Source organism: Cynocephalus volans, chromosome 6, assembly GCF_027409185.1.
Source record: "Cynocephalus volans isolate mCynVol1 chromosome 6, mCynVol1.pri, whole genome shotgun sequence".
Classification (NCBI taxonomy): Eukaryota; Metazoa; Chordata; class Mammalia; order Dermoptera; family Cynocephalidae; genus Cynocephalus; species Cynocephalus volans.
Window position 1 is genome coordinate 149,956,319 of NC_084465.1, and position 27,424 is coordinate 149,983,742.

Sequence of the window (27,424 nt, forward strand, 5' to 3'; positions counted from 1 at the left end):
ACTGTAATTGTGACAATGTTGGTTGACAAGGCTACCAGAAACCTACAGAGAGGGGAGTAGAATTAGGGTGCATTAACATGCTAGAGATAGAGAAGTTCAAGATGGCTGACTAGAGGTGCCCTCTTCTTGCCTCTGGCACAAAGAAAGTCTAAAACAACAAATAGATAATTACATGTTAGGTTCTAGGAGAAAACACTGAAATTCAGCAAAATAGTGAAGAAGACCCTTTGAAGTTCAGACACTCAGGATGGCAGTATAGAAAGACAAATGAATCACCCAACTGGGGTTGTATCAGAATCAGGAGAGCCTTTCTGTGAGAAAAAGATAAGAAATCTCCAACGCTCCACATTCCCTCCACAGATGCCTGCAGCCTTAGCTTCATGAAAATTACACAGCCCTTGTAGCCCATGAGCCCAATACAGGGAGCTGCTTGGAACTGACACAACTGCATTATTCCAGAGCATAAATTTATGCTAAGCCCCCCATCTGCCAGGATGTGGGGCTGCCACAGCACATTGCCATTTTGAGATTAGAGCCGACACTAGAATGTATTCTGCCTGTGGCCCCATAGCCCTGGCACCTCCACCATGACTTTGGCACCTGAACTCACATACTGTACAGCACTGTGAGGAACAGGCAGTCCAGCACAATGTGGAGGTCACTCCCAAGATGAAGGGACCCTTGTCTTGTTCCTGTTCTGAAAGGAAAACTATCAGCATTTCCCGCATTCAAGTTGATGTTAGCAGTGGATTTATCATATTGGCTTTTATTTAATTAAGTACTTTCCTTCTATTACTAATTTGTTGAATCTTTATCATGAAGGCATGTTGAATTTTGTTATAAGCTTTTTCTGCATCTATTGAAATAATTTTGTGATTTTTGTCCTTATATCCCATTTATTGATTTGTGTATATTGAACCATCCTTGCATCCATGGGATGAATTTTACTCAATCAAGATGTATAATCTTTGTGATATGCTGTTAAATTCAGTTTGATAATACATCTTAAGATTTTTGCATCTGAATTTATCATGGATATTGGCCTGTAGTTTTCTTTCTTTGTTGTATATTTGTCTGACTTTAGGATCAGGTGATACCAGCTTCACAGAGAGAGTTTGGGAGATTACTGTCTGCTTTGATTTTTTGGAATAGTTTGAGAATGATTGGTATTAATTATTCTTTAAAAGTCTGGTAGAGTTCAACAATGAAGCCATTTAGTGCTGTTCTTTTCTTGGGGGACTGCTGATTACTGATCCAATATTTTGACTCGTTTTTGGTATGTTCAAGTTTTCTATTTCTTTTTGGCTCATTCTTGGTAGGTTGTATGTATCTAGAAATCTAACTATTTTCTCCATGTTTTCCAGCTTATCGGCATATTGTTCATAATAGTCTCTCATGATTGTTTTTATTTCTGTGATATTGGTTGTGATGTCTCCTTTTTAATTCTGATTTTTGTTATTTGAGTATTCTTTCTTCTTTTTTCAATTAGTCTAGCTAATGGTTTGTCAATTTTATCTTCTTAGAAAACCACTTTTTTGTTTTGTTAATCCTTTGTTTCTTTTTTTAGGCTCTCTTTCATTTATCTCCTCTGTTCTTTATTATTTCTTTTTGACTAATAATTTTGGAGTTGGATTGTTCTTGTTTTTCTAGTTCTTTAAGGTGTAATGTTAGGTTGTTTATTTGAAGTCTACCCTTTTTTTATGTAATCATTTATTTCCATAAACTTCCCTCTTGGTACCTCTTTTGCAGCATCCCGTAGGTTTTGGTATGATGTATCTTTATTTTTGTTAGTTTCAAGAAATTTTCTGATTTCTTGTTTAATTTCTTTTTTGACCCTTAAGTTTGTTAAGGCTCATGTTGTTTAATTCCCATATATGTATTTAGTTTCCAGAGTTTCCCTTGTTATTGATTTCTAATTTTAATCCATGGTGGTCTGCAAAGATACTTGAAATGGATTCAGTTTTTTAGGATTTTTTGAGACTTGATTTGTGACCTTAAATGTGGTATATACTGGGGAATGTCAATGTGCTGATGCAAAGAATGTATATTCGGTGTTTTGGGATGAAATGTTCTGTAGATATCTTCCATGTCCAATTGGTCTAAAGGGTAGTTTAAATGCTGTGTTTCTCTGTTGAGTTGTTGTCTACATGATCTGTCTATTGTTGAGACAGGAGTGTTTAGGTCCATGATTATTATTGTATTGTGGTCAGTAGCTCTCTTTAGATCTAATAGTGATTGCATTATATATCTGGACACTCCAATGTTGGATGCGTATATATGTATGGTTGTTATATCCTCCTGCTGGATAGATTATTTTATCATTATATAATGACCTTCTTTTTTTTTTTTAATAGTTTTTGGTTTAAAGTCTATTTTATACAATTTTAGAATAGATACTCTTGCTCATTTTTGGTTTCCATTTTCATGGTATGTCTTTTTACATCTTTACATCCCTTTACTACTAGTCTGCGTGTCTTTACAATTGACGTGAGTTTCTTGTAGGCAGCATATAGTTGGGTGTAGTTTTTTAATACACTCTCCTCTCCTTGGCTGAGGTGGGTGACACTGAATGGACTTTCTGGAACCATGGCTAATGTCTCATGACCCTGATAGGTCCACTGAGGTGTCCTGAAGCTTGTCAGCTTGAATGGATGAACCTGGGTGGGATTTCTCTTTCCTCTTTCCTGTAGGCAGAGCCTTCTTCTGGATCCTTGTTTCTCACTCTTTTCTCATTTCTAGTGCATGGTAAAATGGAGAAACACCTGAATCTGGTCAAGGAGGAGCTGTTGGCACCTGAGCTGAATGTCAACAAGGAGTGGGATGCCCTGCTATGTGGGTAGAGGGGTGGTGTCAATGTTGGTGGCAGTGCTCTTAGGCCAGGCAGTGGTGATGGCAGTGGCTGTGATGTTGTGCTTTCCTCTGTGGTTCAGGAGCTGGACTCTTCAGTAGATTTTTTTTTTTTGGTGGTTCCTATGGGCTTACTTAAAACATCTTATATCTGTAAACATCTGTTTTAAACTGATAATAATTTAACTTCAATCACATACTAAAATTCTACTCTTAATTCTCAACCTCTTCTGCTTTGTTATTGATGTCACAAATTACATGTTGGTATTTTGTATACATTAACATATTTTCATATTTATAGTTGTTTTTATACTATTGTCTTTTAACTTTTGTTGCAGAAGTAACAAGTGATTTATGCACTACTGTTACATTATACAGTACTCTTTTTTCCTATATTTGTTATTGATGTCACAAATTACATGTTGGTATTTTGTATACATTAACATATTTTCATATTTATAGTTGTTTTTATACTATTGTCTTTTAACTTTTGTTGCAGAAGTAACAAGTGATTTATGCACTACTGTTACATTATACAGTACTCTTTTTTCCTATATATTTACCTTTACCAGAAAGTTTTATGCTTTTGTGTTGCTGTTTACTGCCCTTTTATTTCAGATTGAAGGACTCTCTTTACCATTTCTTGTAAGGCAGGTCCAATGGAGATGAACTCCCACAGCATTTGTTTATTTGGGAAAGTCTTTTTTGCTGCTTCATTTCTGAAGGATTGTTTTGCTAGATATAGTATTCTTAGTAGCATTTTTTTCTTTGAGGACTTTGAGTATATCTTTTCCACAGTCTTCTGGAAATAAATATCTTTTCACTGTCCACTGTAGCAAGTCAATTTTTTCTTACTGCTCTTAAAATTCTCTGTTTGTTTTTGAGTTTTGGCACTTTGATTATGTGTCTTGGTGTGGACTTCATTGGGTTTTCTTGTATAGAGACCTTTGGTCTTTTTGAAGATGGATGTCCTTTTCCTTCTCCATATTTGGGAAGTTTTCAGCCCCTAAATCTTTAAAGAAGTTTTCTGCTCTTTTCGATCTTTTTTTCTTCTGGAAATTTAATAATCCGTATATTAGTCCACTTGGTGGTATCCCATAAGTCTCTTAAGTTCTTTACTCTTTTCAATTTATTTTTCTTTTTGTTTCTCTGACTAGATTAAATTACCTGTCTTTGAGTTTACTGATTCTTTCTTCTGTTTGGTCAAGTTTGTGTTTAACTTCTCTAGTGAACTTTTCAGTTCAGTTATTATATTCTTATAATATTTGCAAAATTTCTGTTTTTTAAATGTATTTTCTCTCTTTGTTGAAATACTTATTTTGTTTATGCATCATGTTACTGAACTTGTTGAACATTTTTATGATGGGTATTTTGAAATCTTTGTTAGGTAATTCATATATCTCTGTTTCTTTGGGTTGGTTCCTTGGGATTTATTTTGTTTCTTTGTTTAGGCTATTTTTGTTGTTGTTGTTTTGTTTTGTTTTTTATGCTCCTTAACATTTTGTGTTGGTTTTTGCACACTTGAATAAACAGTCTTTCCCAGTCTGAAAACATACCACTCCCAGTCTTTATGGACCTACACCTATCATCCTGGGTAGAGATTCTCAGGACATCTTGTGTAGTTTTTTTCTGTTGTTTATAACAGAATATCATAGGCTATGTAATGTATAAAGAAACAAACAGTTTTGGAGTCTGGGAAGTCAGGGTCCATGGAACACATCTGGTGAAGATCTTCTTCTGCAGTGAGGCAGGGTATCAGATGGTGAGAATGACCTGAGCAAGAGAGAATTTACCTGGTAATTCACTCTCCTTATAAAGCCATCAGAACCATTACTGCATGGATGGATCAGTACAGTCAGGAGGGTACAGTACTCACAATCTAATCATATCTTAAAAGCCCCACCTTTCAATTGCCATAATTGGATTTCCCAGCCTGTTAAGAGTGGATTGAATTGTTCTTGCTTTTCCTTAATGTTTAATGTTAGGTTGTTTGAAATCTTCCTTCCTTCCTTCCTTCCTTCCTTCCTTCCTTCCTTCCTTCCTTCCTTCCTTCCTTCCTTCCTTCCTTCCTTCCTTCCTTCCTTCCTTCCTTCCTTCCTTCCTTCCTTCCTTTTTTATGTAAGTACTTATTGCAATAAACCCTCTTAGTACTACTTTTGCAGTTTCCATAGGTTTTGGTATGTTGTGCTTCTATTTTCATTTATTTCAAGGAATTTTTTGATTCCTTGCTTAATTTCTTCTTTGACTTCTTGCTTATTCAGGAGCAAGTTGTTTAATTTCCATGCATTTGTACAGTTTCCATAGTTTCTCTTGTTATTGATTTGTAGTTTTATTCCATTGTGGTCTGAAAAGGTACTTGATGTAATTTTAATTTTCAAAACTTTGTTGAGACTAGATTTGTGGCCTAACAAATTGTCAGTCTTGGAGAATTATCCATGTGATGATGAGAAGATTGTGTATTCTTTGGTTTTTGGATGAAATGTTCTGTAAATGTCTTTCAAGTCCATGTGGTCAATAGTGCAGTTTAAATCCAATGTTTCCTTGTTGATTTTTTGTCTAGATGTTCAGTGTTGAGAGAGGGTTGTTAAAGTCATCAATTATTATTGTATTGGGGTCTCTCTCCCTTTAGATCCAACAAATCTGTGTACTTCAATATTGGGTGCATATTTATTTACAATTGTTACATCCTCTTGCTGAAGTGATCTCTTTCTTTGTCTCTTTTAAGTTTTTTTAAAATTAAAAAAATTTTATTTTTATTTTATTTATTTTTAATTTAAATGTAATTGTACATATCTGTGGAATAGCTTTTGTTTTAAAGTCCATTTTATTTATATAACTAGTCTTGCTCATTTTTCATTTGCATTTGCATGAAATATCTTTTTCTGTTTCTTCATTATTAGTCTATGTGTGTCTTTACAGATGAAGTGAGTTTCTTGTAGGCAGCATTTAATTGTGTCTGCTTTTTTAATGCATTTAGCCAGTCATTATCTTTTAAATGGGGAATATAATTCATTTCCATTTAAGGTTCCTATTGAAAGTCATTCTTCAGCTGGAATGGATCACTCTGGGTAAAGTCTCTAGGACTGTGATGGAACCCTTCACCCCCAAGAGAGATGCTGGGCACACTGCAGCTTTACTTTTGAAGTAGGTTGCTCTGGGTGAGGTCATTGGCATCATGGGTGAGGTATGGACCCTCAAGAGAGACACAGTATTACTCTGCAGCTCTTTAGCTGGTGTAGGCCACTCTGGCAAGATTATTGGAGCTATGCATGGGCCAGTGCGGCCCGAAGAGAGACGCTAGGTTGCTCTGTGGCTCCTCACCTGGAGTAGGCCACCCTGTGCAAGGTTTCTGGGGTTGTATGCAAGCCCTTATACCCCCAAGAGAGATGCTAGGTTTCTCTGCAGCTCCTTATCTGGAGTGGGCTACTCTGGGCAAGGTTGCCAGGGGCATGGATAGGCCCTCACATCCCCAAGAGATTTACTGGGTCACTCTGCAACTTCTCAGCTGAGATAGGCTGCCACACACAAGGTTGTGGGTGGGCTCCCGTCCCCCCAAGAGAGATGCTGGGTCACTCCACAGCTCTCCAGCTGGGGCAGGTGGCCCTAGGTGGGCTCTTTGGTGCAATAGATAAGACTGTACCCCAGACAGAGGTACGTAGGTGCCCCACAGTCTCCCAGCTGGAGTGGATGGTTCTGTGCAGGTTTGCCAGAGCTTCAGTGGGACTCTGTGCCCCTGGCAGAGGTGCATAGGTGCCCCATTGTAGAGAGAAAGGCCACCAGCAGTGGCAGAAGGCCCAAACTGGTTAGCTGTCTGTCCTGGGGGTAGCCTCTGCACTGCACTGGACTGCTTGTTTCCAGAGGTACAGGACACCCTGTGAGTTTGGGGGCCTAAGTCACAGTGTAATGAGGGGGTCCCATGAAAAACTGCACACAGGTGTTGGCTCCGATCCCAAAATGGTGACATGCTACAGCAGTCTGAGATCCAAGAGATGGGGGGCTCAGTGAAAACTCTATCTCTGGACCAGTGCAGTTGCATGGGCACCCAGCAGCTCCCCACACTGGGCTTATGGCCTTCAAGGGCCACACAGCAACCCTGTAGCTTAGATTGCACGTATCCACAGTGCAAACAGGAACTGCTGAGATCTCCCCTGCCTACTTTTTCCCTTCAGCAAGGAGTATCTCCTGGCTCTGAGCCAATCTTGGTCAGGTACTTCACTTTTCTTTCTATGCTGCCGTCATGAGCTTCTGAACAGGGGTTTTGCACACTCTTTTGCTCAATTCCAGTCTTTTCTCCCAGAAACTCTATTCAACACGTGGCAATCCACTTGTTTTAGACTTCCTTTGCATCAGAGATGAGAGCTGGCACTTCTCATCATCCATCCTCCTCCCTATCCAGATTAATTTATTGTTAATATTTTCCCATTTGCTTTTTGGTCTTTATCTTTTGCTTTTTCAGGAATATGTTATATAATAAATGCTTATATAACATTTATATATATTTTTTTCTTAACTAGTTGAGAATAAGTTGAGTGCACTATAACTTTTATGTTATATAGTCCTACTAACTCAGTGTGCATTTCCTAGGTTTAAGCATAATCTCTTACATAGCCACAATGTAGTTTTCAACTTTAGTAAATTTAATACAATCCTTTTTTCTAATCCACCATTCCTAATTCAGTTTTTGTTATTTGAACCATTATTATACTTTATTGCATTTTTTTTCTTTCAATACAAATTCCAGTCTAGGATCAGGCACTGCAAGCAATTGTTATATTTTTAGCCTTTTTAAAATGCAGTATATTTCCTTAGGTTTTTTTGTGTGTCTTTTGTAATAACATTTCTGAAGAATACTGTCTCTTTTAAGGAAGTTACCTCATTTTGGGATTGTCTGATGTCTTCCTTAGAATATTACATCTACAGCTACACTATGCACATACATCATTAGTTTGTAATTTTAATAATGATCACGATTAATGGTTTAATAGATTGTCAGGGAGTGTTTCTGATGGCTTTGTAAAGGGAGCAAGTGAGCAAGTTAAATCTCTTGTTCATGCCATTCTCACCATGTGATACCCTGCATTGCCATGAGACTCTGTACAGAGCCCCCACCAAGAAGTTCTCACCATATGTACCCCCAAAACTTGGACTTCTCAGCCTCCAATACTATGAGCAATAAATTCTATTTCTTTATAAATTAAAAAAAATAATAATGATCGCCAGCTCAAGGTGCTGCCTGATTTACTTATCTTATTATTTTTCCCTACCTCCTAATAAGTAATCTATCAAGAAGACTCTTTAAGATTATGGAAGTATATTACTCCCTACAAAATTCTCCCTAGATTTAGAATGTATTCATAGTTATTGCCTGAACAAGTCTCTACTTTGAGGGTTTCACAATTATGATTTTCCAACTTCAATACCACTTCTACATTTATCCAGTTGATACCTGACATTCTATTGAAAGTTGGGCCCCTCCCTCCTATCACATTTCTTTCTTTCTTTGTCTATGTAATATGTACCTCAACTTCTGTTCATTGCTATTCTTTTTTTTTTTTTTCAATCTCAGATTGTTCTAGCATTGGTGAGTAGGAGCTTATTCAAGATAAGTTCTGTGTCATTATGACACAACCCTAGTGGTCATTGAGAGATTCCTTGCTATCTAATATGAAAAGATGTTCCAGGCTAATCTTATGCATTTCCTGCTTCGTATCTAGAGTTAGCCATTTTTTTTAGTAGTGTTCTTTCTAGCAGGAAATGTTGTTAGAAACCGAGATGTTAAAATTAATGCTGGCACTCCCATTGGTACTGGCATGTCTTTGCTTCTAGGTGCATTGAGCAATCAGACTACAAAATATAAAGAAGTGTATATATATACACACATATATCTGTAAATATATATACATACACATTTACATATTCATACACATATACCTACATACACATACATTCACATACATACATGCACATGTATATGTGCATATACACATAAATAGACATATTTAGAAATCATGAGTTCTCACAGAGACCTTCAATTCTAGTCATTTTCCTCAGAACTTGTTGTTGCCTTCTTTCACTTCATATCCTATTTTCACAGAGTGAATATTAACTCTGCAAACACATTTACTCATTTGCTCAGTCTTAAAATTCTTCTAAAATTGTTTTAGACTTGCTCAGATCATACAACTAGGAAAAGTAAGTAAAGATTTTGTGATTTTATTTCTCTCGCCCAAGACTGAGAATATAATACTTTATTCATGAATTACTTAGACTAGTATTTTTTTTCTTCAGTTGGTTCATTTCTTAAGTTGCTTTCAGTTTCTGTACCCTCTTTTTATCCTTGTTAATAAAATTTAATTTTTGAGTAGAACATTAAATTACTTCAAAAAAAAAAAAAAAAGCAAGTGAGAGAAAGTATCATCTCTTCCTGTATTTCTTTTCATTCCCCAGTTTTCCTTCTCTCCTGTTGTAACTATTTGCATTGTTATCTATTTATCATTCCGGTGTTTTATTTTGTAAAGGTAAGTGTCTCTCTGTTTTTTTCTTCATTTGCCATTTTTATTTTCCCTTCTTTCTTACCTCAAAGATAACATACTAGATATCTTCTTTCTCATTTAACATTCTGTCTTGAAAATCCCACATGTCAATTTGCTGTATTTATAGCTGTCTGTATCACATTATATACCATAATTTATAATATATATCCTAGTTTATTCCTTTACTTGAATATTAGCATGGTTTTGAATATTTTTCAATTACAAATGATGCTGTAATGAATAACCTTGTGCATATGCATTTTTATTATTTGGTATATGCTTATGTATTAACCTAAAGTACATTTGTTTAATTTAATTTTTATTTTTTGGTGGCTGGCTGGAATCTAAAGTACATATAATTCCTGCAAATGTGTTTATGAAATAATGAGAGAGCTTGAAAAACAAACCATTTTCATTTCAGATCTGGCCTTATGGTAAGTTATTTATAACTTCATTAAAATGACAGGAAGTTTTGTTGTGCATAGTTACAAATTTCAAATCTAGGTAGATCATAATAGATCTATTTACCTAAGTGGACTAAATGCGTCTTTTTATGTAGCTCATGATGAAGTACCAAATGAAAATCTTAAGCTTGAGCATCGAGATTCAGTGTCAGAAACCCAACTGAAAGAAAAGAAACAAAGAGCTTCCAGAATGGAAATACATACTAGTAAGTATAATAATGTAAATAACTTCATATTATTTTAAATTAAAACTCATTAGAAGGTCTTTATTCTTTGGTTCATGAAGACATATTTGAGCATATATTTTATAGAAATTTTACTGTTTACTTAGAATACCCTAAGATAGAGAAAAAAAGAAAAATTTTTATTACCTTTTTGGTTGGAACTTTTGGTCATAAGCCTATTTTACACCTATGGGTCATGTGCTCAGTATTCATCAAGAGAAATAACAGGCCAATAATTGTCTTACAAATGGTGTGTACCTATCAGCCAATCCCAGGAGATTACTTGTCCAAAGACAAAGGGATACCTTTGTCCTGCATTGGTATCTTTTTCCACAAGCTCCAATCAGTGAACAGAGATGTTGCTGAGATCAGCAAATTAAAAACCAGATGAGAAACAGAGGGTGTAGGGGAAAGCAGCCAAAGTGGTCTTTTGGAGGGCCTCCAGGGAACCCTTTTGCTTAGGTTCTTACTCAAAGGTAGCAGCCTTTGTGCTAACCCAGTAGAAGAGTGCCATTAAATCCCCATGACTAGAATGCAAATATATCAGTAGCTGGAGAGGCCCACCGATGTTCATATTCTTTTTGCAATTTGGGGAAGAGGGGGCCAAAAGATTTGCAGAAATATCCTCTGAAATAAAATGTCATAATCCTTACAGATTACACCTTGGAATTTCACTTGAGTACTAGGTCCTTGTACCTTGTTTATACTAATGGCCCAGTCATATGTGGGTCAACAGGGTATCCAATCCTTGTTGGGTAGTACCCTTATCTGGGCCCACAAGAAGTGTGTCATCAATACAGAGGAAGGCTAGTACTTCCTTTGGGAGTAAGACTTTCTCCAGATCAGGCCCTCCCCATTGATGACAGATAGTTGGAGAATTTAGGGAGCCTTGTGGAAGGACATGAGTCATATTACAGCCCATTCCACCTAAGTGTAATCCTGATCATTTGCTTGAAGAGAGATGCTGAAAGGGATGTCAGTTGCTATATACCAAGTTCCTTCATTTTGGACAATAGCTTCTATGACTGTCAAAATGTCAGGTGCCACTGGTGCCAAGGTGACACTAATGCTTTATGAAGCTCTAATCAATTTAGTTTATAATAACCTGAGGCCAGATGGAGCTACTGAATGGAGAAATAGTTTATGAGTTTCTTGGCTTCCTTAAGTGCAACAAAAAGGGCAGTTATTTCTTTTTCACCCCTAGGCACTTGGTATTGTTTTTGGTAGATGTTGACTCTAGGTTTCAGCTCCAAGTTTATGATCTTCCACATTTTCCACTAAAATACCTTAACTGCAACAAATCATGTCTGATATTTCGAGTGTACATGGATGGTGGGTCATGTAAAAATACATCTATACGAATAATATGTTTAGTAGTAAAGGCCGTAACAGTGGGACCAACCATAGTTATCCTGGAAATGGTTTCAGTTGATGCTGGTGACCTCAGATCTCAAACCAGAGGGCATTGTCTGTTTTTGCCTATTCCTAATGCCAGGACTTGTGGGAATCACAGTCACCAGTGTGTCAGTATTCAAAAGGCTCAAGAAATGCAACTTCCCCTCACCACTGCCCATTGAACTCTGTCCTTGGCATAGGTCCTCATATGCCCCCTGGGGACATAGGTACCTTCGTCTAACCCCTAGTCTTGTTTATTTTTGAAAGCTGTGATCTGAGTAAGTGTATGTTGGATTTTCTGATTCATCTTAAGATTCACTAGTAGAGGTAAAGGAAATAGCATTTGTATTATTCATAGTGGATGCCACAAGTAGCCCCAATGGCCCATAATCTGACCATGAGTACCTTGATGGACAGCCCATCAGTCTACAACTCTGAGACCCCATTTTATGGTAATTAGATCCATATATCTTAGATAAGAACATTTTCCTGTATTATCCAGGAGAGAGCTCATTATTACCATTTTTACGTCACTGTTTTTCTGTCTGGGCAGCAGCCATTTTTTGCATGTATAAAAATTTGTCAATAAAATTTGATTATGCCACAACTATTTGACACACCGTATGAGTAATATGTGGAGGTTTGATTGACCTCGACAACCAACAGAATTGACACAAACAAACCTAGAAATATGAGCCTGGGCAACAATATTATCTGTTGTTCTCACTTCCTCATTGTGTATTCAAGAGACCACATGGGTGGTTCATCAGGATACTATACTCTCTGGTAGTTGTATGTGTTTTTCAGCATCAGGGACCTCATCATGTATAAGCCAAAAATGTAGGAGCCAAAATAATACATAGCTGAAGATCGAGATGGTCTTGGTTTTGGCATCCTTTGATATTTATGCACATTTTCCTCCCCCTCATTAGGCAAAGTGGCCACGTCAGCACACTCTGAAGGTGGGGTCTATAGTAATGCACCTCACAAGGTGCCATTCTCACTCACTAAATTCAACAAGATTACTTCCTTCATCATGGAGGCGAACTACTCAAGTCTTTAGGCCTCTTCACATCACTGGGCAAAGTGATTCCAAAGGACTCTAAATTCTTTTTTATTAAAGCATGATTATCAGTAAACTTGCTGTGATGTATACTATATATCAGCATGTAGACATGCTTAGAGCTAACAATAGCCATAGGGTATAACTCAGTTTGCAGGGTCTCTGATGACTTTTGGTCCCATCTCTGAAGAACTGTAACCATTAGCTAGGGGATTGCTTTCCTAGCTTTCTTAGAGTCCCTATGTTAGATCTCCAATTTGACCCATCATGGAACTCACCTACAGTTTGGGGTTTAAAGGAAAGGACTAATGTACCCCCTCAAACTGAAAATCTTATTTAAACAATGCCTTAGAACTTTCCACAAGCACTATACAGCATCTCCCAGTACTTTCCACAATGGCAGTACCAATTTACATTCCCACCAGCAATGTAGGAAAGTTCCCTTTTCTTTGCATCCTGGCCAGCATTTGTTATTTTCTGTCTTTTTGATAATAGCCATTTTAACTGGAGTGAGATGATATCTCATTCATGGAATTAATTGCATTTCCCTGATTATTAGAGATTTTGAGCATTTTTTCATGTGCCTGATGTCTTATGAGAAATGTCTCTTCAGGTCCTATTCCCATTTTTAAATTGGGTTTTTTGTTTGTTTGTTTGTTTGTTTTTTGCTGTTGAGTTGTTTAAGTTGGTTATATAGTCTGGATATTAGCCACTTGCATAGTTTGCAAATGCTTTCTCCCATTCTGTAGGTTATCTCTTCACTTTGTAGATTGTTTCCTTTGCTCTGCAGTTTTTAGTTCAATATAATCCCATTTGTCTATTTTTGCTTTTGTTGCCTGTGCCTATGAAGTCTTGTTAAAAAAGCATTGCCAAGTCCATTTTTATGTAACATGTCTCCTGTTTTCTTCTAGTAGTTTCATAGTATCAGGTTTAAAATTTAAGTCTTTAGTCCATTTTGAGTTGATTTTTGTATATGGTGAGAGATAGGGGTCTGGTTTCAATCTTCTTAATATGGATATCCAGTTTTCCAAGTACCATTTATTGGAGAGGCTGTCCTTTCCACAATGTGTATTCTTGGCACCTTTGTCAAAAATGAGTTGGCTATAAATGCCTGGGTTTATTTCTGGGCTCTCTATTCTGTTCCATTGGTCTACGTATCTATTTTTATGCAGTACCATGCTCTTTTGGTTATTGTAACTTTATAGTATATTTTGAAGTCAGATAGTGTGGTGCACACCGCTTTGTTCTTTTTGTTCAAGATTACTTTGGCTATATGGAGTTTTTCTAATTCCATATGAATTTTAAAATTGTTTTTTTATTTCTGTGAAGAACCTCATTGCTGTTTTGATACGGATTCCATTGAATCTGTAGATTGCTTTGGGTGGTATGGACATTTTGATGATATTAATTCTTTCAACCCATGAACCCAGGGTATATTTCCATTTATTTGTATGTTCTTCAGCTCCTTTCATAAATGTTTTACAGTTTTCATTGTAGATATTTTTCACCTCTGTGGTTAAATTTACTCCTAGGTATTTCATTTTTTTTGGTAGCTATTGTAAATGGGATTAATTTCTTGATTTATTTTAAAAATATTTTGTTATTGGTATATAGAAACACTAGTGATGTCTGTATGTTGATTTTGTATCCTGTCTTTTTACTGAATTCATTTATTCTAGTAATTTTTTGTGGAGTCTTTAGGGTTTCTATGTATATGATGCTGACATCCATAAATAGGGATAGTTTGACTTCCTCCTTTCTGATTTGAATGACCTTCTTTTCTTTCTCTTGCCTTCTTGTGCTGGCTAGAACTGCTAGTGCTATATTGAGTAAGAGAATAGAAAGTGAGCATCCTTGTCTTGTTCCAGATCTTAGAGAAACAGCCTTCAATTTTTGTTTATTCATTATGCTATTAGCTATGGATTTGTCATGTATGGATGGCCCTTATTGTGCTGAGGTATTTCCATCTCTACCTAATATGTTGAGTGTTTTTATTATGAAAGGGTGTTGAATTTTATCAAATGCTTTTCCTGCATCTATTGAAGTGATCACATGGTTTTTGTTCTTCATTTTTTTAAAAAAATTATTTTTTTATTGAAATGTATTGATCATACATTTCTGGGGCACAAAGTCACATTTTAATACATGTATACAATGTGTGATGATCAAATCAGGATAATTAGCATATTCATAATTGCAAAACTTAATCATTTCTTTGTGATGTGGACATTTGATCTCTCTTCTAGCCATTTGATAACATGCAGTAAATTTTTGTTAATTATAGATGCCTACCTTAACTCTACTCCAATAGAACTTATTTTTCCTGTCTAGGTGTGTTGTGTCCATTAACCAACCTTTTCACTATCTGGCCCTGACTTTCCCCTTTCTCACTTCTAGTAACCACATTTCTACTCTCTCCTGAAAAGTCAACTTTTATTTATTTATTCATTCACTCATTCATTTATTTATTTTAGTTCCCGCTCTTTTCCGCCCAATCATCTGTTGATGGACATTTAGGTTGGTTCCATATCTTGGCTACTGTGAATAGAGTTGTGATTAACATGGGAGTGTAGGTGATTCAACTTGATGGTTTCCCTTCCTTTGGATAATATCCAGCATTGGGACTGCTGGATTGTATGATAGTTCTATTTGTAGTTTTTTGAGAAACTTAATGGCTGCACTAATTTACATTCCTGCCTACAATGTATAAGACTTCTTTCTCCCCATCATTGCCAATATTTATTTCCTGTCTTTTTGATGATAGCCGTTTTACCTGAGGTGAGATGATATCTCAATGTGGTTTTAATTTGCATTTCTCTGACAGTCAATGAAGTTGAGCATTTTTCCATGTACCTGTTGGCCTTTTGTATTATCTTCTTTTGAGAAATGTCTATTTAGGTCATTTGCCCATTTTCAACTCTTTTTTTCTTTTGAATTAACTAGTGAGTTGTTTTGTTTTTATTTTCTTGTATATTCTGGACATTAATCCCTTGTCAGATGCATGCATAGTTTGCAGATAGTTTCTCCCATTCTGCAGGTTATCTCTTTGCTCTGTTGATTGTTTCCTTTGCTGTGCAGAAGCTTTTTAGTTTGATATAATTCCATTGGTTTATTTTTGCTTTTGTGGTCTTATTTTGAAATCTTTGCTCAGTCCTATATCCTGAAGTATTTCGTCTGTTTTTTTCTAGAAGTTTTATAATTTTTAGTGTTACATTTAAGTCTTCAATTCATTTTGAGTTGATTTTTGTATATGGTAATATATGGGAGTCTAGTTTCATTCTTTGGCCCATGAATCTCAAGTTTTTCTAGCACCATGTACTGAAGAGATTGCCCTTTCCTCAATGTATGTTCTTAACTCCTTTGTCAAAAGTCAGTTGGCGATAGGTATGTGGATTTATTTCTAGATTCACTATTCTATTTTATTGGTCTATGTGTTTGTTTTTGTGCCAGTATCATACTGTTTTGATTAGTTTTTTTAGTATATTTTAAAGTCAGGGAGTGTAATCCTCTCACTTTATTCTTTTTGCTCAGGATTCCTTTGGCTGTTTGGGGCCTTTTGTTGTTCCATATAAATTTTTGGATTTTTTTTTTTTAGTATCTGTGAAGTATGCCATTGGTAGTATATGGGGATTGCATTGAATCTGCAGATCACTTTGGGTAGTATGGTCACTTTGATAACATTGATTCTTCCAATCCATGAACATGAGTTGTCTTTCCATTTTTCTCTGACTTCTTCAATTTCTTTAATCAGTATTCTATAGTTTTCCTTGTAGACGCACTTCACTTCCTTGGTTAAATTTAATCCTAGGAATTGTATATTTTTTTCTTGCTATTGTAAATGGGATTGCTTTCTTGATTTTCATTTTTACTAGTTCATTGTTGGTGTATAGAAATGCTACTGATTTTCGTATGTTGACTTTTTTATGCTGCAACTTTATTGATTTTGTTTTTCAGGTCTTGAAGATTTTGGTAGTGTTTTTAGGTTTCCCTCCATATAAAATAATGTCATTTGCATACAGGGACAATTTGACTTCTTTATTAACAATTTGGATGTCCTTTATTTCTTTCTCTTGCTGAAGTGTTCTGGCTAAGACTTCCAGTACTGTGTTGAACAGAAGTGGCGAGAGTGGGCATCCTTGTTCTGTTCCTTATCTTAGGGGAAACTCATTCAGTATGATGTTACCTGTGGATTTTTCATATATAGCCTTTATTGTCTTAAGATACTTTCCTTCTACACCTAATTTGTCAATAGTTTTTATCATGAAGGAAAATTGAATTTTATCTAGTGCTTTTTCTGCATCTATTGAGATGATCATATTTTTTCTTTCAGTCTCTTGATGTGATGTACTATGTTTATTGATTTGCATATGTTGAACATTGGATAAATCCCACTTGATCATGGTGTATAATCTTTTTCATATGCTGCTGGATTTATTTTGCTAGTATTTTGTTGAGGATTTTTACATGTATGTTCATCAGGGATATTGGCCTGCAGTTTTCTTTTTTGTTGTTTTCTTGCCTGGTTTTGGTGTCATGGTAATGCAGGTAATGTTTTGGTATCAGGTAATATTGTAGTATAAGTTTAGAGGATTCTGTCTCCTTCCATTTTTTGAAATAGAGAATTATACAAATAATTCTCTAGCTTTAGTTCTTCATTAAATGTTTGGTAGAATTCATCAGTGAAGCCATCTAATCCTTGGCTTTTCTTCTTTGGGAAACTGTTTATTATTGATTCAGTTTCACTACTTGTTATTGGTCTGTTCAGGTTTTCTATTTCTTTTTGATTCAGTCTTGGTAGGTCATATGTGGTTAGCAATTTATCCATTTTTTTCTAGGTTTTTGAATTTATTCTTGTATTTTAAATAGTATTCTTGTTCATAATAGTCTCTAATGATCATTTGTATTTCAGGGATATCTGTTGTGATGCTTCTTTTTGCATTTTTTATTTTATTTATTTGCATGTTTTCTCTTTTTTTCTTGGTTAGTTCAGCTAATGGTTTGTCAATTTTATTTAACTTAGCAAAAAATAAAACCAATATTTCATTTGATTGATTTTTTGTTATAATTTTTATTCTCAATTTTATTTCTTCTCTGATTTTTATTACTTTTTCTGCTTATTTTGGGTTTGTTTTATTCTTGCTTGATTTGTTCTTTTGATTATTGAGGTGCATCCTTAGGTTGTTTATTTGAGATATTTCTATTTTTTTTTTTTATGTAGGCATTTGTTACTATAAATGTTCTTCTTAATAATGCCTTGGCTGTATCCCATAAATTTTGGTATGTTTTGTTTCTGTCTTCATTTGTTTCAAGAAATTTTTTCAGTTTTTTATTAATCTCCTCTTTTTACACATTGTTCATTCAGGAGCATGTTTTTAAAATTTTTATGTATTTGTGTAGTTTGCAAAGTTTCTCTTGATTTGTAGTTTTCTTCCATTATGGCAAAAAATATGTACTTGATATGATTTGATTTTTTTGAACTTGTTGAGACCTGTTTTGTGGCCTAACATGTGCTCAGTACTGGGAATATTCCATGTGCTGATGAAAAGAATACGTATTCTGTAGCTGTAGGATGAAATGTTGTATAAATGTCTGTTAGCTCTATTGTGCCATTAAAATCCAGTGTCTCTTCATTTATTTCCTGTCTCTATAGTCTGTCCAATACTGAGAGTGGGATTTAAAGTCCACAAATATTATTGTATTTGTGTCTATCTTTTTCTTTAGATTTGATAATATTTGCTTTATATATCCTGGTGTTCTGATACTAGGTGCATATATATTTATAATTATTATATCTCTTGCAGTTTTGATCCATGTATTATTATATGGTATCCATCATCATCTCTTAGTACAGATTTTTGATTTAATGTCTGTTTTATCTGATATAAGTATTGCTACTCCTGCTTGCTTTTGATTTTCATTTACATGGAATATGGTTTTTTGTACGTTCACTCAATCTACATGACTTTTCAGGTAAGGTGTGTTTCTTGTAGGCAACAAATGGATGGATCATGTTATTTTTATTCATTCAGCTAGTTCATGTATTTTAATTGTGGCATTTAATCTATTTGCATTCAAGGTTATTATTGATATGTGATGTCTTATTCCAGTCATTTTGTTCATTGTTTTCTGATTGTTTTGTGTATCTTTTGTTCCTTTCCTCTCTTATTGTTTATATATGTGGTTTATTGGTTTTCTGTGTTTATAAGGTTTGATTTCTTTCTTTTTCTACTTTGTATATCTGCTCTACCAGTAAGTTTTATATTTTGGAGTGTTTTTATGATGCTTGTTATTCTTTTTTTCTACATGTAGTACTGTCCTAAGCATTTTTTGTAAGATGGCAATAAATGCCCTTAAGTTTTGCTTGTCTGGGAAAGGCACTTTTTCTCCTCCATTTCTGAAGGATAGCTTTGCTGGTTATAATATTCTTGGCTGATAGTTTTTTTCTTTCAGTCCTTTGAATATATTATTCCATTCTCTCTTGGCCTCTAGGGTTTCTGCTGAGAAGTCTGTTTTTAGTATAATAGGGATTCCCTTATATATGACTTGAAGCTTTTCTCTTGCTATTTTTAGAATCCTCTCTTTGTCTTCAACTTTTGACAGTTTGACTATAATGTACCTTGGAGAGCACCTTTCTGGGTAAAAGCAATTTGGGGACTTTTGAGGTTCCTGGATTTGGATATTCAAATCTCCCAAGGTTGTGGTAGTTTTCAGCTATTATTTTATTAAATAGGTTTTCCATACATTTTTTTGTATTCTTCTTGAATGTCAGTAAGATGAATATTTGTTTATTGTATAGTATCCTATAAGTCTTCTTGTTGGCTTTGTTTATTTTTTTTTAAATTTAATTTAATTTTATCAATATACAATATAGTAGATTTTCATGTCCCTTTACCAAATCGTCCCTACCCTTTCCCTCTCCACCCTCCATCAACATCATATCTGTTTGCTTGTCTTAACAAGTTCAAGGAATAATGATTGTTGTGTCTTCTTCCCCACTCCCCACATTTGTTTGTTTATTTATTTATTTTAGCTCCCCAAAATAAGTGAGAATGTGTGATATTTCTCTTTCTGTGCCTAACTTATTTCACTTAATATAATTTTTTCTAAGTCCATCCCTGTTGCTGCAAATGGTAGTATTTCATTCTTTTTTATACCAGAGTAGTATTCCATTGTGTAGATATATCACATTTTCCGTACCCACTCATCTGATGATGGATATTTGGGCTGGTTCCAACTCATGGCTGTTGTAAAGAGTGCTGCAGTGAACATTGGCTTACAGGTATCCCTTCAACATGATGATTTCCATTCCTCTAGGTATATTCCCAGCAGTGGAATAGCTGGGTCATATGGTAGATCTATCTGTAATTGTTCGAGGAAACTCCAAACCATTTTCCATCAAGGCTGCACCATTTTGTAGTCCCACCAACAGTGTAGGGGGGTTTCTTTTTCTCCACAACCTTGCCAGCATTTATCATTCACAGTCTTTTGGATATTAGCCATCCTAACTGGACTGAGTTGGTATCTCAGTGTGGTTTTGATTTGCATTTCCCAAATGCAGAGTGATGTTGAGCATTTTTTCATGTGTCTGTTGGCCATTCGCATATATCCCTTTGAGCAATGTCTGTTCAGTTCCTTCGCCCATTTTTTAATTGGGTTATTTGTTTTTTTGCTGTAAAGTTTTTTGAGTTCCTTGTATATTCTGGCTATTAATCCTTTGTCAGATATATATTTTGAAAATATTTTCTCCCACTCTGTTGGTTGTCTTTTCACTCTGTTAATTGTTTCTTTTGCTGTGCAGAAGCTTTTTAGTTTGATGTAATCCCATTTGTTTGTTTTCCCTTGGGTTACCTATGCTTTTGGGGTCATATTCATGAAGTCTGTGCCTAATGCTACTTCCTGAAGTGTTTCCCCTTTGTTTTCTTTAAGGAGTTTCAGGACATATGTTTAATTCTTTACTCCATTTTGAGTTGATTTTGGTATGTGGTGAGAAGTATGGATCTAGTTTCATTCACTTGCATATGGATATCCGGTTTTCCCAGAACCATTTGCTGAAGTAGCAGTCTTTTCCCCTGTGTATAGACTTGATGTCTTTGTCAAAGATCAGATGGGTAGGTGTGTGGATTGATTTCTGAATTCTCTATTCTATCCCATTGATCAGTGTGTCTGTTTTTTATGCCAGTACCATGCTGTTTTGGTTATTATAGCTTTGTGACGTAGTTTAAAGTCAGGTAATGTTATGCCTCCAGCTTTATTTATTTTTTTTGCTCAGAATTGCTTTGGCTATTCATAGTCTTTTGTTGTTCCATATAAATGTCTGGATAGTTTTTTTCCAATTCAGAGAAAAATGTCATTAGAATTTTGATGGGGATTGCAGTTAATTTGTAGATAACTTTGGGTAGTATGGACATTTTCCACAGTGTTAACTCTTCCAATCCAAGAGCATGGGATATCTTTCCATCTTCTTGTGTCCTCTTTGATTTCTCTCAATGGTGGTTTGTAGTTCTCATTGTAGAGACTTTTCACATCCTTGTTTAACTCTATTCATAAGTATTTTATTTATTTTTTGGGGGTGGCTATTATAAATGGACTAGCTTTCTTGATTTCTCTTTCTGCATGTTCACTATTGGAGAATAGAAATGCTACTGATTTTTGTGTCTTGACTTTGTATCCTGCAACTTTGCTGAAATCATTTATAAACCCTAAAAGTTGTTTTGTAGAGATTTTAGGCTGTTTGATATATAGGATCATGTCATCTGCCAACAGGGACCGTTTGACTTCATATTTTCCAATCTGGATAACCCTTATTTCCTTCTCTTCTCTAATTGCTCTGGCTAGTACTTCCAACACTATGTTGAATAGGAGTGGTGAGAATGGGCATCCTTGTCTAGTTACTGTTCAGGATGATATTGGCAGTGGGCTATCATATATGGTTTTAATTGCATTGAGATACTTTCCATCTATACCTAACTTGTGGAGAGTCTTTATCATGAACAAATGTTGAATTTTGTCAAATGCTTTTTCAGCATCTATAGAGATGATCGTATGGTCTTTGTCTTTGTTTTTATTCATATGGTGTATCACATTTATTGATTTGTGTATGTTGAACCAACCTTGCATTCCTGGGGTGAATCCCACTTGATCACGGTGTGTAATTTTCTGTATGTGTTGCTGTATTCTAGTAGCTAGTATTTTATTGAGAATTTTTGCATCTGTATTCATCAAGGTATTGGACTATAGTATTCTTTTTTGTTATATCTTTGGTTTTGCTTCATAGAGTGAGTTTTGGAGAATGGCCTCTGTTTCAGTCTTTTGGAATAGTTTGTAGAGAATTGGTGTCAATTCCTCTTTGACAGTTTGTTAGAATTCTGCAGTTAACCCATCTGGTCCTGGGCTTTTCTTTGTTTGTAGCCTTCTGATAACAGCTTCAATCTTTTATTGTTATTGGTCTGTTCAGATTTTCTGCATCTTGGCTTAGTTTTGGTAGTTTGTGTGTGTCCAGAAATTTAACCATTTCCTCCAGATTTTCAAATTTGTTGGCATATAGTGGTTTGTAGTAGTCTCTAATGATTCCTTTTATTTCAGAGGTATCAGTTGTAATATCACCTTTTTCATTTCTAATTTTGGTTATTCAGGTCTTCTCCATTTTTTATTCTTGGTAGCCTTGCTAATGGCTTGTTAATTTTATTTACCTTTTCAAAACAACAACTTTTTGATTCATTGATCTTTTGTATCATTTTTTTGGGTTTGTATTTCATTAAGTTCTGCTCTGATCTTAATTATTTCTTCCATGTGTGAACTTTGGGTTTAGATTGTTCTTGTTTTTCTAGTTCCTTATGGTGAAGTGTTAGGTTGTTCACTTGCCATCTTTCCATTCTTCTGATGTAAGCATTTAATGTGATAAATTTCCCCCTTAGTACTGCTTTTGCAGTGTCCCACAGGTTTTTGTATGATGTATCAGTATTTTCATTAGCTGCAATAAATTTTTCGTTTCCTGTTTAATTTCTTCTTGGACCCAATGTCATTAAGTAAAATGCTGTTTAATTTCCATGTGTTTGTATAGTTTCCAGAGTTTCATTTGTTATTGGTGTCTAATTTTAATCCATTGTGGTCTGAAAAATACACGGAATAATTCCAATTTTTTTGAATTTGTTGAGACTTGATTTGTGACCTAACATGTGATCTATCCTGGAGAATGTTCAATGTGCTGATGAGAAGAAAGAACATTTTGAGGTTGTTGGATGGAATGTTCTGCAGATATCTGCCAACTCCAATTGGTCTAAAGTGTTGTTTAGATCTTGTGTTTCTCTGCTGATTCTTTGCCCAGATGATCTGTCCAATATTGAAAGTGGGGTATTCAGGTCCCCTCCTGTTATGGTATTAGTGTCTATCTCATTCTTTAGGTCTGATAGTGTTTGCTTTATAAATTTGGATGCTCCAACATTGGGTGTTTATATATTTATGATGTTATGTCTTCTTGATGGATAAATCCTTTTATCATTAAATAGTGGCCTTCTTTATCTCTTTTTATGGTTTTTGGTTTAAAGTCTATTTTATCATATATAAGAATAGCTAATCTGGCTCGTTTCTCATTTCTATTTGCATGGTATATCTTTTCCATCCTTTCACTATTAGTCTATGTGAGTCTTTACAGGTGAGGTGAGTCTCTTGAAGGCAGCATATATTTGGGCCCACCTTTTTAATACAGTCAGTCTGTGTCTTTTGAGTAGGGAATTTAATCCTTTTACATTAACAGTTATTATTGGAAAGTGTTGATTTACTCCTAGCATTTTTAAAATTTTTGTTTGGATGTCTTAAGTATCTTTTATTCCTTTCTTTTTGATTTTCTGTTTGTCTTCTGTATTTGTTGGTTTCCTGGTGTGGTTGATAAACTTTTTTTCTTTTTATTGTTAGCATTTTTATTTTGCTAGTGGATTTTGTTTTTTCTTGAGTATTTATGTCAGTGGTGGCTGTTTTTCAGGCACCAAACCCAGTACTCCCTTGAGAATTTCTTGTAAGCCTGGCTGTGTGGTAGTGAACTCCCACAGTTTTTGTTTGTCTGAGAAATATACTATTTGTCCTTCATTCAGAAGGATAGCCTTGCTGGGTAAAGTATTCTTGGCTGGCAAACTTTGTTTTTTGGTATTTTGAATATATCAACCCATTCTTTTCTGGCTTTTAGGGTTTGTGATGAAAAGTCTGATGTAAGTCTGATTGGGGCTCCCTTATGCGTGACTTGACACTTCTCTCTTGCAGCTTTTTAGATTCTCTCTTTGTTTTTGAGTTTTGCCAATTTGACTATAAAATGCCTCGGAGAGGACCTTTTTGGGTTGAATATGTTTGGGGATCTTTGAGCCTCCTGAATCTGTAGATGTGTGTCTTTCCCTATACCTGAGAAATTTTCTGCTATTATTGCATGATCTGTAGATCTGTGTCTTTCCCTATACCTGAGAAATTTTCTGCTATTATTTCATTGAATATATTTTCAATGCTATTTCCTTTTTCCTCCACATCTGAAAAACCCATGATTTGGATATTTGAGTGCATAAGGTTGTCTGTTATCTCTCTTAGATTTTCTTCAAAGTTTTTAATTCTTTAATCATTTTTTTGGTCTGCCTGTGTTATTTCAAACAGCCCATCATCAAGGTCAGAAATTCTCTCTTCTGCTTGTTCTAGCCTGCTGGTTAAACTCTCTGTTGTGTTTTTTATTTCATTGAATGAATTCTTCAACTCTGCAAGCTCTGCTACATTCTTTTTCAAGGCATTGATTTCTTTGTACATTTTTTCTTTCAGGTCGTGTATACTCTTTCTCATTTCATTGTGTTGTCTAACTGAGTTTTCTTGTATCTAATTTAGTTTCCTTAGAATTATTGCTCAAAATCCCTTGTCAATCATTTCAAGGACTTCCTGTTCTATATGATCTAGAGCTTGAGAGTTATTATTACCCTTTGGTGGTGTACTTTCTTGATTTTTCATATTTCTGGTATCTTTCCTTTGGTGTTTAGTCATTACAGCAGGGAATTTCATGGTCTACTGGTTCCACCCTAGTGTCTGTCTAGTATGCTGCAGGGACTGCCAATTTGGCATGGCTGCCTTGGTGCCTGTGGGCGGGAAGCTCAGTCCTCTCTGGGCCATGGTGACTGGCCTGGGCTGGGAGTCCCACAGCAGTGCCTACCTGTTCTGATATGGGTGGCTCGGGGCTCTGTGAGCTTGGCAGCTTTAGGGCCTCTCTGGGTGATGTGCACTGGCCTGGGCTGGGTGTCCCACAGTGGTGTCTACCTGCTCCGGCATGGGTGCCTTGGGGGGTGCATGGGCCCAGCAGCTCTCCAGGCCTCTCTGGGGCCCCTCTGTGGGCGGTGTGCAGTGTCCTGGGCTGGGGGTGTCCCGCAGCAGCACCTGCCTGCTCTGGTGCAGGTTCCTCGGGGGGTGTGTGGGCCTGGCAGCTCTCTGTGCCTCTGATAGGTGAGCCTGATGAGAGGGTGACAGTCAGCCACTTCTTCGGCATTGGGCATGGTTGTAAGGCAGGCATGTAGAGAGTGGGCCCAGACAGATGCTTCTTGGGTGTGGGCAAGATCACAAGGCGGGCCTCTTGAGGGTGAAACTACCTGTACAAACGCACTTTAGCTCTGCTGGCTCATGGGTGTGTGTGTTAGGGTAGGAACCCCTGAGCTGTTTTTCCAGGTTAGGGTCTCAGGCATACAGAACTCAGCTGACTGGTGTTTGAAGGGGGGTGGTTTGCTGGACTGGGTCCACCTGTCTGATCTCTTGCTGGGGGCATGGGGTTGTGGAAGTTCTACCAGTTCGAAGTTGTCTTTCCAGATATGCAGGACTGGAGTCACAGCTGATCTTGGGCCCAGGCTCTAAACTGCTGGAATTAGGGCATTGTAGCCTCTCTTGTGAATGTGTTGAGATGATAGCAGATCCTTAAGGCTGGGGAAGCACAGTGGCTACTGGCCCCAGAACAGGGTGTGCTCTTGCAGTGGCTTTGGTTTCAAGATAACACCATACTGTATCAGCTTGGGTCACAAGGGTGGGAGGTGGGGAGTATGCAATGTGTGCTCCTGTTCTGGAGCAATGCTTTACATGTATTCTAGGCAGCTCCTCACACTTGGCTCTAGGTTTGCAAAGGCTGTGGAAGAATGACGGTTTGTGTGGGCCCTCTGCCTACCTTCTCCCCTCAAGGGAAGATCCCTCTTGCTCCAACCCCAGTGGCGAACATGTGGCAACATGAGGCAGTGTGCTTCTCTTTCCTCTCTAGGCTGCTATCCTGGGCTTTCGTGCTCCACAGGGATCTCACCAGTCTCCTGCTGCACCCCTGCACTTTCCAACAGATGATCCCATCAACATTTAGTCTATTAGTTCTTCTGATCATTTTCTGTGGGAGAGATGCAGAGGGAGGCACTAGACCTCTAGACAACAATTTTGCCTTTGATCTATTCATTTTTTAAAGTGGGTTATTGAGGTCTATTTCTCCTTTTAGAGCTGTTTGCTTTATATATTTAGGTTCTTTGAGGTTGGGTGCATTTTTATTTATAATTATTGTATCTTAATGGTTAATTGGCCCTTTTATGATTATGGAATGACCTTCTCTGCCTCTTGTCATAGTTTTTTGCTTAACATCTATTTTATCTTACATAATTATAGCCATCCCTGCTCTCTTTCATACCATTTACATTCCTTTCCTTTACTTTCAATGTATGTGTGTATTTAACTCTAACGTGAGTCTCTTGTAGGCAATATATAGTTTGAGCTTTTTTAAAAAATTCATTCAGCCACTCTATATCTTTTGATTGCTGGGTTTAATTCATTTGCATTTAAAGTAATTATTGGTAGTTAAGAACTGAGTTGCGATTTTGTTAATTGGTTAATTGGTTAATTGGTTTTTGTTTGTTTTATAGTTATTTTTTATTCCTTTGTCTCTTGCTGTCTTCCTTTGTGATTTGATGTTTTTTTTTTACAGTTTGATTTTTTTCTTTTTATCCTTTTGTATCTGGCATAGTTTTTTCTCTGTGGCTACCATGAGGCTTCAGCAAAACATCTTATAGTTATAGTGGTCTATTTTAAATTGATAACTTCAATTGCATGCAAACACTCTTCACTTTTACTCTCCCCCTCACAACTTTATGTTATTGATGTCAGAATTGACTTCTTATATTGTATATACATTAATTTTTATGGTTATAGTTATACTTACTACTTTTTCTTTTGGCTTTTATATTAATGTTAGAATGATTTTTGCACCACCATTACAGTATTGTATTATTCTGGGTTTGTCTATATATTTACTTGCCATTGAAATTTATGCTTTCATGTGCTTTTGGGTTGCTATGTATCACTTTTTAATTTCAACTTTAAGAATTCATTTCAGCACTTCTTGTAAGTCTGGTCTAATGGTGATTAACTCCCTCAATTTCTGTTTGTCTAGGAAAGTTTTTACTATTCTTAATTTTTAGGGCACAATTTTGCCAAGTATAGTATTCTTGGTTGGGAGTTTTTTCTTTCAGTAATTTGAATATATCATTTCATTCTCTCCTGGATTGCAAAGTTTCTGCTGAAAAGTCTGTTAATAGTTTTTGTGGTTTTTTATGTTTTTTTATATGTGACAAATGACTTTCTTTTGCTGCTTTCAAAATTCTGTCTTTGAGTTTTGACTGTTTAATGTGTCTTAATGTAAACCTCTTTAGGTTCAACCTCTTTGGCATCCTTTGGGCTTCATAAATTTGGATGCCCATTTCCTTTCTCAGATTTGGGGAATTCTTATCCATTATTTTTAAAAATAAGCTTTCTGCCATTTTTCTTCTTATTTTTCTCCTGAGACTTTTACAGTGCATATATTGGTTTCCTTGATGGTGTTTGATAAGTCCTATTGGCTTTCTTCACTTCTTTTCATCTTTTTCTTTT

At 35.9% G+C, this 27,424-nt stretch overlaps 1 protein-coding gene across 1 annotated transcript in view; it reads left to right on the forward strand.

The window, feature by feature from the left end:
• CCDC7 (coiled-coil domain containing 7) overlaps positions 1-27,424 on the forward strand; it is a 346,712-nt gene that overhangs the window by 146,334 nt on the left and 172,954 nt on the right. Inside the window, exons 21-22 of the mRNA XM_063101148.1 lie at positions 2,740-2,832; positions 9,940-10,050. Coding sequence (XP_062957218.1) covers positions 2,740-2,832; positions 9,940-10,050 — 204 coding nt within the window. The remainder of the gene's footprint in view (positions 1-2,739; positions 2,833-9,939; positions 10,051-27,424) is intronic.